Source organism: Salvelinus namaycush, chromosome 37 (assembly GCF_016432855.1).
Source record: "Salvelinus namaycush isolate Seneca chromosome 37, SaNama_1.0, whole genome shotgun sequence".
In the NCBI taxonomy this organism is placed as follows: Eukaryota; Metazoa; Chordata; class Actinopteri; order Salmoniformes; family Salmonidae; genus Salvelinus; species Salvelinus namaycush.
Genome location: NC_052343.1, coordinates 27,392,694 through 27,412,373, shown reverse-complemented (window position 1 = coordinate 27,412,373; position 19,680 = coordinate 27,392,694). Strand labels below are relative to the sequence as shown.

The 19,680-nt window shown below is 46.9% G+C and overlaps 1 protein-coding gene and 1 long non-coding RNA gene across 3 annotated transcripts in view; both read right to left on the bottom strand.

The window, feature by feature from the left end:
• Positions 1-122: 122 nt before the first annotated feature.
• Positions 123-607, bottom strand: LOC120031190. The gene is made up of 3 exons (XR_005473714.1): positions 558-607; positions 370-470; positions 123-172 (listed from the first exon to the last, which is right to left on the bottom strand). It is a non-coding gene; the product is annotated as an uncharacterized LOC120031190 (long non-coding RNA).
• A 1,115-nt stretch (positions 608-1,722) lies between these two features.
• Positions 1,723-19,680, bottom strand: part of mpp6a (membrane protein, palmitoylated 6a (MAGUK p55 subfamily member 6)) — a 46,651-nt gene continuing 28,693 nt past the window's right edge. For both annotated transcript variants that reach the window (XM_038976255.1, XM_038976254.1), the window contains 9 exons: positions 19,514-19,663; positions 18,911-19,138; positions 13,343-13,474; positions 10,803-10,899; positions 10,242-10,313; positions 6,565-6,726; positions 5,597-5,799; positions 4,530-4,658; positions 1,723-4,026 (listed from right to left, as the gene is read on the bottom strand). In XM_038976255.1, the coding sequence (XP_038832183.1) occupies positions 3,850-4,026; positions 4,530-4,658; positions 5,597-5,799; positions 6,565-6,726; positions 10,242-10,313; positions 10,803-10,899; positions 13,343-13,474; positions 18,911-19,138; positions 19,514-19,663 (1,350 nt within the window). In that variant the 3' untranslated portion in view covers positions 1,723-3,849. The remainder of the gene's footprint in view (positions 4,027-4,529; positions 4,659-5,596; positions 5,800-6,564; positions 6,727-10,241; positions 10,314-10,802; positions 10,900-13,342; positions 13,475-18,910; positions 19,139-19,513; positions 19,664-19,680) is intronic.

Genomic DNA, 19,680 nt, shown 5'->3' with positions numbered 1-19,680 from the left:
GCTGGAAATTGGCGGGAACTGGAACACACTGTCTTACACGTTGACCCAGAGCATTCCAAACATGCTCAATGGGTGACATGTCTGGTGAGTATGCAGGCCATGGAAGAACTGGGACATTTTCAGCTTCCAGGAATTGTGTACAGATCCTTGGGATATGGGGCCGTGCATTATGCTGAAACAAGAGGTGATTGCGGCAGATGAATGGCACAACAATGGGCCTCAGGATCTTGTCACTGCATCTCTGTGCATTCAAATTGCCATTGATAAAATGCAATTGTGGTAGTTGTCTGTATCATATGCCTGCCCATACCATAACCCCACCACCATGGGCCACTCTGTATACAACGTTGACATGAGCAAACCACTCACCCACACAAATCCATACACTTCTCCAGCGTCCCAGTGGCCATAGAAGGTGAGTATTTGCCCACTGAAGTCAGTCACGACGCCAAACTGCAGTGAGGTTAAGTCTGGTGAGGATGACGAGCACGCAGATGAGCTTCCCCGAGACGGTTTCTGACAGTTTGTGCAGAAATTATTCAGTTGTGCAAACCTACAGTTTCATCAGCTGTTCGGGTGGCTGGTCTCAGACGATCCCGCAGGTGAAGAAGCCGGATGTGGAGGTCCTGGGATGGCGTGGTTACACGTGGTCCGCAGTTGTGAGGCCGGTTGAACGTACTGCCAAATTCTCTAAAACGACTTTGAAAGCAGCTTATGGTGGAGAAATAAACATTGAATTATCTGGCGAAAGCGCTGTTGGACATTCCTGCAGTCAGCATGCCAATTGCACTCTCCCTCAAAACTTGAACACAAGGTGCACCTGTGTAATGATCATGCTGTTTTTAATGAGTTTCTTGATATGCCACTCCTGTCAGATGGATGGATTAAATTGGCAAAAGGAGAAATGCTCACTAACAAGGATGTTAACAAATGTGCGCACATAATTTGAGAAACTTTTTGTGCGTATGGAACATTTCTGGGATCTTTTATTTCAGCTCATGAAACATGGGACCAAAACTTGACATGTTGCGTTTTATAGTTTTGTTCAGTATAGAGATGGTCTTCAGTAAGTATTTATACCCATCGACTTATTCCATATTTTTTTTTATAGCCTGATGTTTTTCCCCCTCACCCATCTAGACACAAATACCCTGTAATAAAAGTGAAAACATGTTCAAAAATGTTTTCAAATTGACAAAATGAAATACAGAAATATCATTTACATGAGTTTTCACACCCGAGTCACTATTTTGTAGAAGCACCTTTGACAGTGATTACAGGTGTAAGTCTAAGCACTTTCCACACATGGATAGTGCAACATTATTTTCTAAATTCTTCAAGCTCTGTCAAATTGGCTGTTAATCATTGCTAGACCACCATTTTCAGGTCTTGCCATAGATTTAAGTTAAAACTGTAACTTGGCCACTGTCTTGGTAGGCTTGCCATAAAGGGGTTGAATTCTTATCGACTCAAGACATTTCAGCTTTTAGTTACTTTGTAAAAATAAACAATTCCACTTTGACATTATGGGGTGTTATGTGCAGGCCAGTGATAAAAAATCTAAATGTAAATCAATAAAACAATTCAGGCTGTAACAACAAAATGTGTGAAAAGTTGAGGGTTGTGGATGCTTCCTGAAGGCACTGTAACTACTGACATTTAGGGATCGAAGCCAAATGGTTGTTTCCATTGACTAACATGGAGACATTTCTACCTTTGAAATATTCTTTTCTCTTTTTTTAATAAACAAATTTACCCTTCTGTGAAACAAACTAAGTCACATTTTTTACACACTCCGGATATGATAAATATTACCTGAGATAAGTTCAAGATGTAAAAAAAAAAAAAAAAAAAAAAGTTATTTTATTTGACACATCTGAAAATACAAATGTTTGCTCTGTTGAAATTGTAAAATATATAACTTTTAAGTAGATATGTCAATTGGTTAAAAAACAGTTAAGTTTCAGTAATATCACATCAAAAAGGGATGGTTCTCTGAGATGCAGTACGCTGTCAAGGTCCAGACGAGTATCCTGGAAATATTACTCCAACATAAAACACAGCACCATACAGACCGGGCTGACAGAGTACTGACCCAACTGGTAGACCGTCCGCTGACAATACAATGGAGTTAAAAGTAGACTCCTCGAGATGGCGTTGCAACGAAGATATAGAGATGAGCAAGATGCAAGACTATGCTCTCATACAGTCACACAAAGTATCTGCGCATGTGCACTTCACACTGCTACAACGTGGTAGCTACGGGCCCAAAACAGCGGAGTAGTTTAACCTCGCCCTTCAACGCTCCCTAGGTGTCGAGGAAATGGATCCACTACGTCTTAACTTTGTGCACGCAACGTCATCTCGCTGAGTCGACCTTTAATGAAACCATTCACAATCTCGTAACAAAGAAAGCCACGTAACAAGGGGGGGGGGGGGGAAATTGTATTAGCCTACATTATTGTCTCATCCAAGAAACAGCAACAAAGACCTTTATCTCACAGATGTGGTGTGATATTACCATTTCTGTCTCTCAGCCCTTAGTCTGCCTTAAAGAGAGAACATGGCTGTTATTCTACATGGAGGGTTCAGAGACGACGTGAGACGACGACGACGTGAGACGACGACGTGAGACCATGTGTGCGTCCCAAATGGCACCCTATTCCCTACGTAGTGCACTACTTTTGACCAGGGCTGATAGGGCACTACTTTCACTGGAGCCCTAAGGAATAGGGTGCCATTTGGGACGCAAAGGCCAGGAGATGAAGTACTGTATGAAATGTAAACAGAAGAGTTAACACACTGAGGTATCCTCATCGTCACAAAGCAAGCCCTCCTCGCATCTGCTTTCAGAATAAATACTCCTGTATTATTGTTCTAAACGTTATGATAAATATTGTAGTAGTTGTGAGCAACCAACAGTGATAAAATAAAACATTAAATATTTTTTAAATATCCTCAACTCCATGATTTTGTTTCTCGTTCCATATCCATATGTACAGAAAGGTAGTCAAGTTAAAGTTAGAATGTTCAATAAATAAAGTACTTCCTGTGTATTGTGAACATTGGTTCTATTCCGAATGGCTCCCTACTCCCTATGTAGTGCTGGTCAGAAGTAGTGCACTACATAGGGAATAGAGTGCTATTTGGGACATATCCAGAGTGTTGCATAGTGTACAGATGGGGCCTGTGGTGCAGAGCAGACTGAGCCTGGAGGGGCTAGGCAGGGTGGGGCTGGGCTAGGTGAGGCTAGGCAGGGTGGGGCTGGGCTAGGTGAGGCTAGGTGGGGCTGGGCTAGGTGAGGCTAGGCAGGGTGGGGATAGGCGGGGATAGGCTAGGCATGGTGGGGCTAGGCGGGTATAGGCTCGGCGGGGTGGGGCTAGGCGGGGCTAGGTGGGGTGGGGTTAGGCTAGGCAGGGTGGGGCTAGGTGGGGATAGGCTAGGCGGGGTGAGGCTAGGCAGGGTGGGGCTAGGCTAGGTGAGGCTAGGTGGGGTGGGGCTAGGCTCGGCGGGGCTGCATGGTAAAGTCCCATACATACATAATAAGTCTCAATGGGTCCTCAGCTCTCACATCCCTGTAGGGGTCAATTCCATTTCAATTCAGTCAATTTAGGAAGTTCACTGACATTCCACTTTTCCTCAATGGGAAAAATGTGGAATTGTAGTTTCAGTCTACTTCCTGAATTAACTGAATTGAAATGGAATTGACCCCAACCGTGGTGGTTAGGGACAACCTCTTCCTAGTCTCCATGTACTCCTGGGCCCAGCAGCGGGCGGCGTGTCCTCCAGCCCAGTAGGGAGCAGTCTAACCAGGCAGGGCAGCAGGTGAGAGGACAGGACCGGTGTCTCTCAGTACACCCAGCTGATGGGGACCCACTGGGGCTCAGAACACAGCTGCTCCACGGCCACCTGCAGCTGCTCAAAGGCCTTGTCCAGGTTGTCGTTAACGATGGTCAGGTCAAAGTAGTGGCTGTAGACCCGGCGGATCCTGGCGCTCTCATCCACCGTCTTCTTCAGATCTGTCTCCTGAGAGAGAGAGGGAGAGGGTGAGGGGGGAGAGAGAGAGCAGAAAAGAAGAAAAGGGGGGAGAGCAGAAGAGAAGGGGGGAGAGAGGGAGAGCAGAAGAGAAGGGGGGAGAGAGAGAGAGGGAGGGGAGAGAGGGAGAGCAGAAGAGAAGGGGGGAGAGAGAGAGAGGGAGGGGAGAGAGGGAGAGCAGAAGAGAAGGGGGGAGAGAGAGAGAGGGAGGGGAGAGAGCGAGAGAGAGAGGGAGGAGAGAGGGAGAGAGCGAGAGAGAGAGAGAGGGAGGGGAGAGAGAGAGAGGGAGGGGAGAGAGAGACAGAGAGAGACAGAGAGAGAGAGAGGGAGGGGAGAGAGAGAGAGAGAGAGAGAGAGAGAGGGAGGGAGGGGAGAGAGAGGGAGGAGAGAGAGAGAGGGAGGGAGGGGGGGAGAGAGAGGTTTCCATCAGTGATTTCTTCTGAATAACTACAACACAGAATTGTGCACAGATCCAGCAACATCCAGAGACTGACCGTGAGCAGTTTGGTGGTGAGTCCAGCGTCCACCACGGCTTTGTGCATAGCTCTTAGTGTGTCCAGTTCTGGAGCAGCAACAAACACTACAAACGGCATGAACTCTGCTGTCTTCAGCTGCTTCAGCGCCTGACGACACACACACACGACCCATCAACACACACGACCCATCAACACACACACGACCCATCAACACACACATACACGACCCATCAACACACACACACACACGACCCATCAACACACACACACACGACCCATCAACACACACACACACACGACCCATCAACACACACATACACGACCCATCAACACACACACACACGACCCATCAACACACACACACACGACCCATCAACACACACACACACGACCCATCAACACACACACACACGACCCATCAACACACACACACACACGACCCATCAACACACACACACACACGACCCATCAACACACACACACACACGACCCATCAACACACACACACACACGACCCATCAACACACACACACACACACACACACACACACACACACACACACACACACGACCCATCATGTAATCATGCTTATTCAGGTTTTGCTTAAGACCCATGCATCCGTTTTTATCTCAATATCAAATCATTTCTGGGTAACTAATGAGAGTAAGGGACCTAATTTTTTTCAATCAAAATAGTCAAAAAGAAACAAAAATAGCTTCTTAGCAAAAGCAATTTCTCAAGAAAGAATTTAGCCAAGACTGTCTGAGTGGTCTGAATGGGGAGGGGAAAACTAAAAACTAGCTGTTATTGGTAGAGAGGTTTGGAACTCTGTTTCTTATTGGTCTATTAACTAATTTTCCACATGGTGATGTCACCAGGCAGACCAAAACTCCCACAAAAACAAGCTGAAATTTCAGGCGGTCTTTTCAATCAGCTCTTACACTAAAAGGCATGATCATAATGTTCACATTACAGTATTATTCCAACCTAAGTACGGAAACATATATAAAGACACAGGAGAATCCCATTTTTGACGGCACTGGGCCTTTAAAATGAATAAATCCTGACTGTGTGTCAGACCTACCTGTGGGTTAACGTCCAGTATGCAGGTACGTCCTGCGTCCACCACCTCGTGGATGGAATTCATCTTGGTTCCGTAGAGGTTTCCATCGTACTCTCCATGCTCCAGGTAGCAACGGGCCTTAATGTCTGCCTCCATCTGGGACCGAGACACAAAGCAGTACGACTGGCCGTCTCTCTCCTCCTCCCGAGCAGGCCGAGACGTGACTGGAGGGAGGTGAGGAAATGGTGGAAGGTAAGGAGGAGAGAGTGAGAGGTGGGGTAAGGAGATTGAGGGAGGTATGCAGGAGGGGTGAGGAGAGAAAAAGGGGTGAGGAGAGAAAAAGGGGTGAGGAGAGAAAAAGGGGGGTGAGGAGAGAAAGAGGGGGGTGAGGAAAAATCTCATTAATCCATAGGAGACTGAAGTTTGTCTTCTGCAGTACCCCTGATATACACACACACGGGACGGTGGTTCCATAGAGCAGGGGGTTGATATACACACACACGGGGGGGGGGGGGGGGGGGACTCACAGAGCAGGGGGTTGATATACACACACGGACGGGGACGGGGGGACGGGGACTCACAGGGGACGGTGGTTCAACAAAGCAGGGGGTTGATATACACACACGGGGGGGGGGGGGGGACTCACAGGGGACGGTGGTTCAACAGAGCAGGGGGTTGATATACACACATGGGGGGGGGGGGACGACGACGACTCACAGGGGACGGTGGTTCATATACACACACGGGGGAGTGGAACTCACACGGGACGGTGGTTCAACAGAGCAGGGGGTTGATATACACACACGGGGGAGTGGAACTCACAGGGGACGGTGGTTCATATACACACACGGGGGAGTGGAACTCACAGGGGACGGTGGTTCCATAGAGCAGGGGGTTGATATACACACACGGGGGAGTGGAACTCACAGGGGACGGTGGTTCCATAGAGCAGGGGGGTGATACACACACACGGGGGGGGTGGAACTCACAGGGGACGGTGGTTCCATAGAGCAGGGGGTTGATGATGATCAGTCTGTTCTTCAGGCTGCGCCGGCCCACTCCCTGAGCACCAATCAGAACCAGGGTCTTCCTCTGGAACGGAGGCATCTTGGCCACCTCTTCGTAGATCTGCAGCTCGTGGCGGTCAAACTCTGGTTGTCACGACAACAGACACGCTACCACCATCAGCTTAGTTTGCTCAGTAATAATACTAACACATAACTACTGAACAAAAATATAAAAACACAACATACAACAATTTCAACGATTTTACTGAGTTAGTTTAACATAAGGAAATCTGTCAATTGAAATAAATTCATTAGACCCTAATTTATGGATTTCACATGACTGGGCAGGGGCACAGCCATGGTTCGGCATAGGTCCACCCACTGGGGAGCCAGGCCCAGCCAATCAGAATGAGTTTTTCCCCACAAAAAGGGCTTTATTACAGACAGAAATAATCCTCAGTTTCATCAGCTGTCCTGGTAGCTGGTCTCAGACGATCCTGCAGGTAAAGAAGCCGGATGTGGAGGTCCTAGGATGGCGTGGTTACACGTGGTCCGCGTTTGTGAGGCCGGTTCAACGTACTGACAAATTCTCTAAAACGACGTTGAAGGCGGCTTATGGTAGAAAAATGTACATTAAATTCTCTGGTGGACAGTCCTGCAGTCAGAATGCCAAATGCACACTCCCTCAAAACTGGAGACATCTGTGGCATTGTGTTGTGTGACAAAACTGAATATTTTAGAGTGGTCTTTTGTCCCCAGCACAAGGTGCACCTGTGTACTGATCATGCTGTTTAATCAGCTTCTTGATATGCCACAACTGTCAGGTGGATGGATTATCTTGAGAAAGGAGAAATGCTCACTAACAGGGATGTAAACAAATTTGTGCATAACATTTGAGAGAAATAGTTTTTTTGTGTGTATGGAACATTTCTGGGATCTTTTATTTCAGCTCATGAAACATGGGACCAACACTTTACATTTATTGCGTTTATATTTTTGTTCAGTATTATATACAGTCATCTATACTACAGTTATATACACTGACTCTACAAAACATTAAGAACACCTTCCTACTATTGAGTTGCTTCCCCTTCATCTACACTGATTAAAATGGATTAACAAGTGACACCTGGTCAGTCTGTCATGGAAAGAGCAGGTGTTCCTAATGTTTTGTACACTCAGTGTAGAGCCCACAATAGATGGAAAATGAACCTACCTACTAGTTAGGCTATACTGTAGTACACTTTTATATCACTGAAATATTAAATGAATGGCTGCCAATAATGAGAGACAGAGGTATAATCCAGCTGTTTTTTGCTTTGATATGCATTAGGAGATGGCTCTGGCCAACAACATGTTACTGATAGCAACACCCACATGGTGAACTGAAGCCCTTTAGAGCAGGATCAGAGAGGTCTGATGGCTGGAGATACTGTTATCAGTATAACACCAGCCACATGGTGAACTGAAGTCCTTTAGAGCAGGATCAGAGAGGTCTAATGGCTGGAGCTACTGTTATCAGTATAACACCAGCCACATGGTGAACTGAAGTCCTTTAGAGCAGGATCAGAGAGGTCTGATGGCTGGAGATACTGTTATCAGTATAACACCAGCCACATGGTGAACTGAAGTCCTTTAGAGCAGGATCAGAGAGGTCTGATGGCTGGAGATACTGTTATCAGTATAACACCAGCCACATGGTGAACTGAAGTCCTTTAGAGCAGGATCAGAGAGGTCTAATGGCTGGAGCTACTGTTATCAGTTTAACCTGTTTGGGCTGCAGGGACAGTATTGAGTAGCCAGATAAAAGGTGCCCATTTCAAACGGCCTCGTACTCAATTCTTGCTCGTACAATATGCACATTATTATTACTATTGGATAGAAAACACTCTCTAGTTTCTAAAACCGTTTGAATTATATCTGTGAGTCAAACAGAACTCATTTGGCACAAACTTCCTGACCAGGAAGTGGAAAGTCTGAAATCGATGCTCTGTTCTACTTCCTGCCTATAAATGGGCATGAAACGTATGAGTATACATGCACGTCATACACCTTCCCCTGGATGTCAAGAGGCGGTGAGAGAAGAAATTTTGTGTTTATCTTGGTCTGAAGTGGAATACAAGCTCTTTGTATGACGTGTCCCCCATTTCCGGTACTCTGGAGAGCGCGAGGTGGTTCCTGGATTTGCCTTCTGTTTAGCTGCCGTTATAGGCGACTACTATCTCCGGCTTTGATTTTATTTGATACGTGACCATATCATCGTAAAGTATGTTTTTTCAATATAGTTTAATCAGATTATTGAAATTTTTTCGGGAGTTTTGCCGTGTTCCGTTCTCTGACTTTGTTGACGATGGAGCGATTCGTGCCACTTGGCTAGTGCGCTTGCTAAATCGAGAGGGAAAGTGGCCGTTCTAAATCCAAACAACGACTGTTCTGGACAAAGGACCCCTTGTCCAACATTCTGATGAAAGATCAGCAAAAGTAAGAAACATTTTATGATGCTATTTCATATATCTGTCGTGCATGTGAACTAGTCGTCGGCGCCCAACGTTTGGGTACTCTAGCTATACCGAAGCTGGATGTCGTAATGAAGTTATTTTTTAGAATTCTAACACTGCGATTTCATTAAGAACTAATGGATCTATCATTTCCTATACAACATGTATTTTTTAGTTATGTTTATGAATAGCTATTTGGTCAGAATATGTGTGTCATAAAAAGTGTCAGAAAAATATCCGAACGTTGTGGGAAATAGTAGCTACGTTAGCAGAATGTATAACCACTGATTTCAGCTCTAAATATGCACATTTTCGAACAAAACATAAGTGTATGTATAACCTGATGTTATAGGACTGTCATCTGATGAAGAATATCAAGGTTAGTCAAAAATTATATATCTTTTGCTTGTTTGTTACGATCGCTAACCTTTTGCTACTGGGAAATGGCATGTGTTTCTGGCTATTGTGGTAAGCTAATATAACGCTATATTGTGTTTTCGCTGTAAAACACTTAATAATTCGGAAATATTGGCTGGAATCACAAGATGCCTGTCTTTCATTTGCTGTACACTATGTATTTTTCAGAAATGTTTTGTGATGAGTAATTAGGTATTTGACGTTGGTGTCTGTAATTATTCTGGCTGCTTTCGGTGCAATTTCTGATTGTAGCTGCAATGTAAACTATGATTTATACCTGAAATATGCACATTTTTCGAACAAAACATAGATTTATTGAATAACATGTTATAAGACTGTCATCTGATGAAGTTGTTTGTTGGTTAGTTTGGTTGGTTCTTGGTTAGTTAGGTTGGCTTTGTGCATGCTACCTGTGCTGTGAAAAATGTCTGTCCTTTTTTGTATTTGGTGGTGAGCTAACATAAATATACGTGCTGTTTTCGCTGTAAAACATTTCAAAAATCGGACATGTTGGCTGGATTCACAAGATGTGTACCTTTCATTTGCTGTATTGGACTTGTTAATGTGTGAAAGTTAAATATTTAAAAAAAAATATCTTTTGAATTTCGCGCCCTGCACTTGAAGTGGCTGTTGTCATAAGTGTACCGACGTCGGGCTGCAGCCATAAGAAGATAACACCAGCCACATGGTGAACTGAAGTCCTTTAGAGCAGGATCAGAGAGGTCTGATGGCTGCTGAACTCACCTGCATTCTTGGACATCAGGTACATCATCTTCTTCTTCTTCTTCTTTCCTGTTAGTGTCCCACAGAGAACGCCTGGGAGGAACAAAACACATTAAAAGTTCACTGAACCACAAGAGGGCACCAGAGTAAACATATTTCCTAAGTACGTCTGAGTTGTGGACACAAGTAGTGGGGAAGTGGTGGGGGGGTTAATTATTAGAGTGTGGATTCAGCCTATACTTTCATGGCAGTTTGCTGCCAAATGTGATCATTTGAGAAATAAACTGTAATGTATAGAGGCTGTGTGTATATAGTACACTACTTTCAATATATAGGGTAAAGGGATCCATTTGGGACACACACGAGGACACAAACAGGTGGGAAGAAGATACGATTTTGGGGTAGATGTCAGCACTTTGTTGAGTATAGAGATGTGTGTTACAATTCCATTTCACCTCAGTTGAACCAGACAATATTCTGAGTTATATAGGCGGGTGTAAAGAAGTCCAACTGCCTAATAATAATTACATTTTAAGCACTTTTCAAAACACCCAAAGTCACTTTACATAGTCAGAAATGTACCTGATCCACTCCATTCTCTCCTCACAAAGGCCTTCCTCTTCTCCTCTAAGAACTGACTGGGGATCAGTCCCGTGGCTCCTCCCACAATGTTGACTGCCTGAGGGACAGGATGTGAGGTCAGAGACATGCTACTTCCTGTTTCTCTTGCTTAACTCTTAAGGATCAGTTCATTTTTTGTAAATTAAAAGTCACAAATGGAGTAAAGTTGTCTTGTGTACCTACAGTGCTAGTCAGCTAGCTAGCTCATAGATGCAAACAATGTTCTTCCCCAAAAACATATAATCTGTTTCAGTAGCTATAGTTACCTGGCTAACTATATAGCTAGGTGTCATCATCTAAAATAACCCTAATTTATCAGACACTTCTTATTTGATTAATGGTGGTCGGACCCATCTATGTGAAGCTAGCCACAATAAAGATTAGACAAAATAGTGGACTTTGCAGTTAGACTTCAAAATAAAAGTTTGCCATTGACAGTGAAGCAAATGAATACAAATAGTATAATTATGGCATAGTTTAATAGATCATGCTAAACGAGGTTGGAATGTTATATAAAATCAACAAAAGACAATTTGTTAATTTGACAAAAGCTTTTGAAATCACACTGGATGTATTATACTTTAGAATTGCATTGTGGGCAAACATATTTCACTGTACAGCCTTACCTATGGATTGTGGATCAATGACATGGGGTATCAGTCTACTCAGTGACACCCAGAGAACATTAGCATTGTAGCTCTTATTGCAGGACTCTGAAACAACTGAATTGAGCCACATTTATTGTCAACCTATACTGCGTAGATGTTTTGGAGTCTGATAACTGAGGAGGACATTGGGAAAAAATATATTGGGTATTGAGTAGACTGATACCCCATTTCATTGATCCCCAATCCTTAGGTAAAACTGTACAGTGCAATATGAATGTCAACACACACACAATAGGCTGACTGTGGAGGTGATTTCACACAGTCACAGTCCCGCGATAAGAGCTACAACGCTAATATTTACATAAACTCTTCACAGTTGTGTTCTGTGAGTGTCACTGAGTAGACTAATACCCCATTTCATTGCTTCACATTCCAACCTTGTTTAACATGATCTAGTCTAAATATGGCATGATTCCACCAATTGTAACCTTCTGCATCACTTTCAAAGAGGTACTTTTATTTTGAAGGCAAACCGCGAATCCCTGTATTGTGCCTAACCCTTATTGCGGCTAGCTTAACAACACATAACCCGGGCACGTTGAAACTCACTAGCCAGATGAAGCTAGCTGGCTGCTTATAACATTAGCTTTGGTCAACAAGGTTAAGTAGCTGGCTAGCTATTTATCTTAATGAACTGATGTTAAATTTCAATAGGCGAACAACAAGTGGCTACCTAGCTAATACTGACTCACAAGGATTCCTAAATCATTGCTAAGAATAGTGAAAATGACTGCAGGTTCTACCGGTCATTGTTTTCAGGCTGGTTGTATTGGTGCTAGCGAGGTACCAAGCTAAAGCTAGCTACCCCAGAAGTTGCGGTTGAACAAATAATGTTTATTACCAACGCGGTATTGTAAACACATCGTTCGTGACTGGTGTTTGCAGACTGTTTTGTACAGCTTTGACAGTGCTACTGATAGTAGTGTTGGTGCTAAAGGGAAAAAAAGTAGTGGTGGTGCTTGGCTTGCAAATTCAGAACACACAACATTCTACAATAGAACTGTGTTATTTTACATTATTGATAACGCATTAAATTGTGTTATTGTGAAATAGTGTTATTTGACGTGTATCTTTTTTGACATGCAAAGACCCAAACGGCTTTCCATAGTATGTCGTGAAGCTATTACTGTGTAACTCCGGTAGGGCAACATCTGAACAATAGCGCACTTGGTGGCGTTAGTGTGTACCGGTGCTCAACCAGTCGCGAAAACCAACATCACCCACGACAGAGAACGGTTGATTGTCAAGAGCAATGAATTCCATTATCTTGGCTTTAATGGATTTCACCTTTGAGTTGTCTCGCTGAAATGTTCTTACTCTTTCAAATGACTTGACTTGTTGACTGCTCGATCCACACAGCAGACACTGTGGGCTAGTTTAGGAATGCTGTGTTGCACATGTAGCGCAACATTTTACGTGGCGTTATAACGTCATGTACCTACGTTATATAGGTATGCACGTCAGCTTTGACATCGGTTTTTAACATTGCCGTTAAACTAGACATCGGGCCAATACCGATGTTGGCATTTTTAGCTAATATCGTCCGATTCCGATATATCGTGCATCCCTAATTAAAAGTTCCACCTAGCCAATCAGAAGGCAAGATGGAGCACGGACCTATTACCATATTGCTTACACTGCATCTCTCCATCCAGTTGTTTCAGATCGAGTGCCTCGGGGTGGATGTGGGAAAGTCATTCAACCCTGAGTCTAAGAGAACGTTCCTCTGAAAGTAGTAGAAGAGCCATATATTTGATCAATAAGGCATGAGGACCTGTGGATTATGGTGAAAAACACACAGCTAAGGGCTGTTCTGGGGTCAGCAGTACCTACCTGCCACCAGTTAGGGTCCTCTCTGTTGACAATGTGCAATACATCTCCTTTAGAGAAGGCCAGGCCAGCCTCCTTACAGGGGATCAGGTTGTCTGTGGCTGGGCTGTAGTTAAAGTGGGGTTTCAGATGCACCTGGAAAACAAGGTATGTGTTACCATAGTTACAGCTTCAGGTAGAAAAAGGAAATAGGAGGGGTGTTTAACAACAACATCATCTTCAGATTGTAAATCACCAACAGCCCAACGCTCTACAGTCTGTACTGTGAGAATCAGAGAGAAACAAACATCATCTACAGGACTGTATCTCTCCAGGAACAGGGTTAGAGAGCCCTGTCCTACAGGACTGTATCTCTCCAGGAACAGGGTTAGAGAGCCCTGTCCTACAGGACTGTATCTCTCCAGGAACAGGGTTAGAGAGCCCTGTCCTACAGGACTGTATCTCTCCAGGAACAGGGTTAGAGAGCCCTGTCCTACAGGACTGCATCTCTCCAGGAACAGGGTTAGAGAGCCCTGTCCTACAGGACTGTATCTCTCCAGGAACAGGGTTGGAGAGCCCTGCCCTACAGGACTGTATCTCTCCAGGAACAGGGTTGGAGAGCCCTGTCCTACAGGACTGCATCTCTCCAGGAACAGGGTTAGAGACCCCTGTCCTACAGGACTGTATCTCTCCAGGAACAGGGTTAGAGAGCCCTGTCCTACAGGACTGTATCTCTCCAGGAACAGGGTTAGAGAGCCCTGTCCTACAGGACTGTATCTCTCCAGGAACAGGGTTGGAGAGCCCTGTCCTACAGGACTGCATCTCTCCAGGAACAGGGTTAGAGAGCCCTGTCCTACAGGACTGCATCTCTCCAGGAACAGGGTTAGAGAGCCCTGTCCTACAGGACTGTATCTCTCCAGGAACAGGGTTAGAGAGCCCTGTCCTACAGGACTGCATCTCACCAGGAACAGGGTTAGAGAGCCCTGTCGTACAGGACTGCATCTCTCCAGGAACAGGGTTAGAGAGCCCTGTCGTACAGGACTGCATCTCTCCAGGAACAGGGTTAGAGAGCCCTGTCCTACAGGACTGCATCTCTCCAGGAACAGGGTTGGAGAGCCCTGTCCTACAGGACTGCATCTCTCCAGGAACAGGGTTAGAGAGCCCTGTCCTACAGGACTGTATCTCTCCAGGAACAGGGTTAGAGAGCCCTGTCCTACAGGACTGTATCTCTCCAGGAACAGGGTTAGAGAGCGCTGTCCTACAGGACTGTATCTCTCCAGGAACAGGGTTAGAGAGCCCTGTCCTACAGGACTGTATCTCTCCAGGAACAGGGTTAGAGAGCCCTGGCCTACAGGACTATCTCTCCAGGAACAGGGTTAGAGACCCCTGTCCTACAGGACTGTATCTCTCCAGGAACAGGGTTAGAGAGCGCTGTCCTACAGGACTGTATCTCTCCAGGAACAGGGTTAGAGAGCCCTGTCCTACAGGACTGTATCTCTCCAGGAACAGGGTTAGAGAGCCCTGTCCTATAGGACTGTATCTCTCCAGGAACAGGGTTAGAGATCGCTGTCCTACAGGACTGCATCTCTCCAGGAACAGGGTTAGAGAGCCCTGCCCTAAAGGACTGTATCTCTCCAGGAACAGGGTTGGAGAGCCCTGTCCTAAAGGACTGTATCTCACCAGGAACAGGGTTAGAGAGCCCTGTCCTACAGGACTGTATCTCTCCAGGAACAGGGTTGGAGAGCCCTGTCCTACAGGACTGCATCTCTCCAGGAACAGGGTTAGAGAGCCCTGTCCTACAGGACTGCATCTCTCCAGGAACAGGGTTAGAGAGCCCTGTCCTACAGGACTGTATCTCTCCAGGAACAGGGTTAGAGAGCCCTGTCCTACAGGACTGTATCTCTCCAGGAACAGGGTTAGAGAGCCCTGTCCTACAGGACTGCATCTCACCAGGAACAGGGTTAGAGAGCCCTGTCGTACAGGACTGCATCTCTCCAGGAACAGGGTTAGAGAGCCCTGTCCTACAGGACTGCATCTCTCCAGGAACAGGGTTGGAGAGCCCTGTCCTACAGGACTGCATCTCTCCAGGAACAGGGTTAGAGAGCCCTGTCCTACAGGACTGTATCTCTCCAGGAACAGGGTTAGAGAGCCCTGTCCTACAGGACTGTATCTCTCCAGGAACAGGGTTAGAGACCCCTGTCCTACAGGACTGTATCTCTCCAGGAACAGGGTTAGAGAGCCCTGTCCTACAGGACTGTATCTCTCCAGGAACAGGATTAGAGAGCCCTGTCCTATAGGACTGTATCTCTCCAGGAACAGGGTTAGAGATCGCTGTCCTACAGGACTGCATCTCTCCAGGAACAGGGTTAGAGAGCCCTGCCCTAAAGGACTGTATCTCTCCAGGAACAGGGTTGGAGAGCCCTGTCCTAAAGGACTGTATCTCTCCAGGAACAGGGTTAGAGAGCCCTGCCCTACAGGACTGCATCTCTCCAGGAACAGGGTTAGAGAGCCCTGCCCTAAAGGACTGTATCTCTCCAGGAACAGGGTTGGAGAGCCCTGTCCTAAAGGACTGTATCTCTCCAGGAACAGGGTTGGAGAGCCCTGTCCTACAGGACTGCATCTCTCCAGGAACAGGGTTAGAGAGCCCTGTCCTACAGGACTGCATCTCTCCAGGAACAGGGTTAGAGAGCCCTGCCCTAAAGGACTGTATCTCTCCAGGAACAGGGTTGGAGAGCCCTGTCCTAAAGGACTGTATCTCTCCAGGAACAGGGTTAGAGAGCCCTGCCCTAAAGGACTGTATCTCTCCAGGAACAGGGTTGGAGAGCCCTGTCCTAAAGGACTGCATCTCTCCAGGAACAGGGTTAGAGAGCCCTGCCCTAAAGGACTGTATCTCTCCAGGAACAGGGTTAGAGAGCCCTGTCCTAAAGGACTGTATCTCTCCAGGAACAGGGTTAGAGAGCCCTGTCCTACAGGACTGTATCTCTCCAGGAACAGGGTTAGAGAGCCCTGTCCTACAGGACTGTATCTCTCCAGGAACAGGGTTAGAGAGCCCTGTCCTACAGGACTGTATCTCTCCAGGAACAGGGTTAGAGAGCCCTGTCCTACAGGACTGTATCTCTCCAGGAACAGGGATGGAGAGCCCTGCCCTACAGGACAGTATCTCTCCAGGAACAGGGATGGAGAGCCCTGCCCTACAGGACAGTATCTCTCCAGGAACAGGGATGGAGAGCCCTGCCCTACAGGACAGTATCTCTCCAGGAACAGGGATGGAGAGCCCTGCCCTACAGGACAGTATCTCTCCAGGAACAGGGTTAGAGAGCCCTGTCCTACAGGACTGCATCTCTCCAGGAACAGGGTTAGAGACCCCTGTCCTACAGGACTGTATCTCTCCAGGAACAGGGTTAGAGAGCCCTGTCCTACAGGACTGTATCTCTCCAGGAACAGGGTTAGAGAGCCCTGTCCTACAGGACTGCATCTCTCCAGGAACAGGGTTAGAGAGCCCTGTCCTACAGGACTGTATCTCTCCAGGAACAGGGTTAGAGAGCCCTGCACCTACAGGACTGTATCTCTCCAGGAACAGGGTTAGAGAGCCCTGTCCTACAGGACTGTATCTCTCCAGGAACAGGGTTGGAGAGCCCTGTCCTACAGGACTGCATCTCTCCAGGAACAGGGTTAGAGAGCCCTGCCCTACAGGACTGTATCTCTCCAGGAACAGGGTTAGAGAGCCCTGCCCTACAGGACTGCATCTCTCCAGGAACAGGGTTAGAGAGCCCTGTCCTACAGGACTGCATCTCACCAGGAACAGGGTTAGAGAGCCCTGTCGTACAGGACTGCATCTCTCCAGGAACAGGGTTAGAGAGCCCTGTCCTACAGGACTGCATCTCTCCAGGAACAGGGTTGGAGAGCCCTGTCCTACAGGACTGCATCTCTCCAGGAACAGGGTTAGAGAGCCCTGTCCTACAGGACTGTATCTCTCCAGGAACAGGGTTAGAGAGCCCTGTCCTACAGGACTGTATCTCTCCAGGAACAGGGTTGGAGAGCCCTGTCCTACAGGACTGTATCTCTCCAGGAACAGGGTTAGAGAGCGCTGTCCTACAGGACTGTATCTCTCCAGGAACAGGGTTGGAGAGCCCTGTCCTACAGGACTGCATCTCTCCAGGAACAGGGTTAGAGAGCCCTGTCCTACAGGACTGTATCTCTCCAGGAACAGGGTTGGAGAGCCCTGTCCTACAGGACTGCATCTCTCCAGGAACAGGGTTAGAGAGCCCTGTCCTACAGGACTGTATCTCTCCAGGAACAGGGTTAGAGAGCCCTGGCCTACAGGACTGTATCTCTCCAGGAACAGGGTTAGAGACCCCTGTCCTACAGGACTGTATCTCTCCAGGAACAGGGTTAGAGAGCGCTGTCCTACAGGACTGTATCTCTCCAGGAACAGGGTTAGAGACCCCTGTCCTACAGGACTGTATCTCTCCAGGAACAGGGTTAGAGAGCCCTGTCCTACAGGACTGTATCTCTCCAGGAACAGGGTTAGAGAGCCCTGCCCTACAGGACTGCATCTCTCCAGGAACAGGGTTAGAGAGCCCTGTCCTACAGGACTGTATCTCTCCAGGAACAGGGTTAGAGAGCCCTGTCCTACAGGACTGTATCTCTCCAGGAACAGGGTTAGAGAGCCCTGTCCTACAGGACTGTATCTCTCCAGGAACAGGGTTAGAGAGCCCTGTCCTACAGGACTGTATCTCTCCAGGAACAGGGTTAGAGAGCCCTGTCCTACAGGACTGTATCTCTCCAGGAACAGGGTTGGAGAGCCCTGTCCTACATAAGGCCCCAGATCAGCTGTCCTTTCCTTTACTCCTCCCCATGCCCCAGATAGGCTTTCCTTCTCTTTCATACACTCTCTCCCTCCTCCTCGATCTTCATCTCCCTCCCTCCCTCTTCCCTCCCTCCTTCCTCTTCCCTCCCTCCCCTCAGTGCCCCAGTTATCCCATGAAGTGTATTAATAGGACCAGTGTGTCCCAGGCAGGGTAACAGTTCCAGCCCCGTGCCCTGTCATTCTGGGTTAGGACCAGGTCAACCCTGTCTCCCCCTCAACCACCCTGACAGGTACAAAAACACAGTGATGGAAAAAGGCAAAGAGAACTTCATAGAAAATGACAAGTAAAAAGTCACCCAGTAAAATACTACTTGAGTAAAAGTCAAAGTGTTTGGTTTTAAATATGTATCAAAAGTAAATGTAATTGCTCAAATATACTTAAGTATCAAAAGGTAAAAGTATAAATCTTTTCAAATGATTTTTTACTATAGAAAACCAGACGTCACCATTTTCTTGTTCCAGCCCTGCTTTAACACATCTGACTCTACTAATCTGAGGAATCACATCAATCAACTGAATCAGGTGTGTTGGTGCAGAAACTCTACATTCCCAAAGTCCCTCCAAGAGGAGGATGTTAGCCACCCGTGTTGTAGTCATTAGGATGTGAAGGGAAGCTAACTGAAACTGGGGGACGTACCTGAAATCTGGTCAATAACAAACTCTTGTTCTCTGTTGTAAAACATTTTGCTACGGTTCACTAATAAATATGACCCTGTTCTCACCTGTGAGGGTGCTGGAGTGTCGCGGTAGCTGGGCAGGATCTTGAGGGTGATGCCCCCCTGGCAGTCCCTCAGCAGCTCCAACAGCTCCTTGGGATCGCTGCCCACCTCGCGCCCGTTCACCTCCCTGATGACGTCGCCCGCGTGCAGCATGCCCTGCCGGTCAATCATACTGCCGTGCAGGATCCTGGCGATCACCAGCTCCCCGCGTTCCACCCTGAACGTCACGCCCTGAGGACGAGGAGAGAAAGACAGAGGGTGGGATTGAGAGAATGGAGAGAGAGAGAGAAAGAGGGGGATTGAGAGAATGGAGAGAGAGAGACAGAGAGAAAGAGGGGGATTGAGAGAATGGAGAGAGAGAGAGAGCGAGAGAGTGGTTAATGCATCAGATAAGGGATTTAAATATTCCATGTAGCTAACCTGCTAACTACACACTATGAACAGTCATCCAGATTGATAGGTAATGTCTGAGACAACGTCCTAAATGGTACCCTGTTCCCTACATAGTGCACCACTATTGACCGGAGCCCGGCTATTGGTCCCTGGTCAAAAGTAGTGCACTATATAAGGAATAGGGTGCCATTTGTGACTCAGTCATTAACTCACCAGTGGTTCGCCAGCCTTCTTCTGAATGCCAATCATCCTGACGGCGTCAGAGGGCACGAGCGGGCCGGTCGCCATGGCATTACTGTTCACCTCCGACGGCGGCATCTCATAACATTTAGCTGCCACCTTGTCATGGGCCTCAATCAGAGACTGGAGAGAGAGAGACA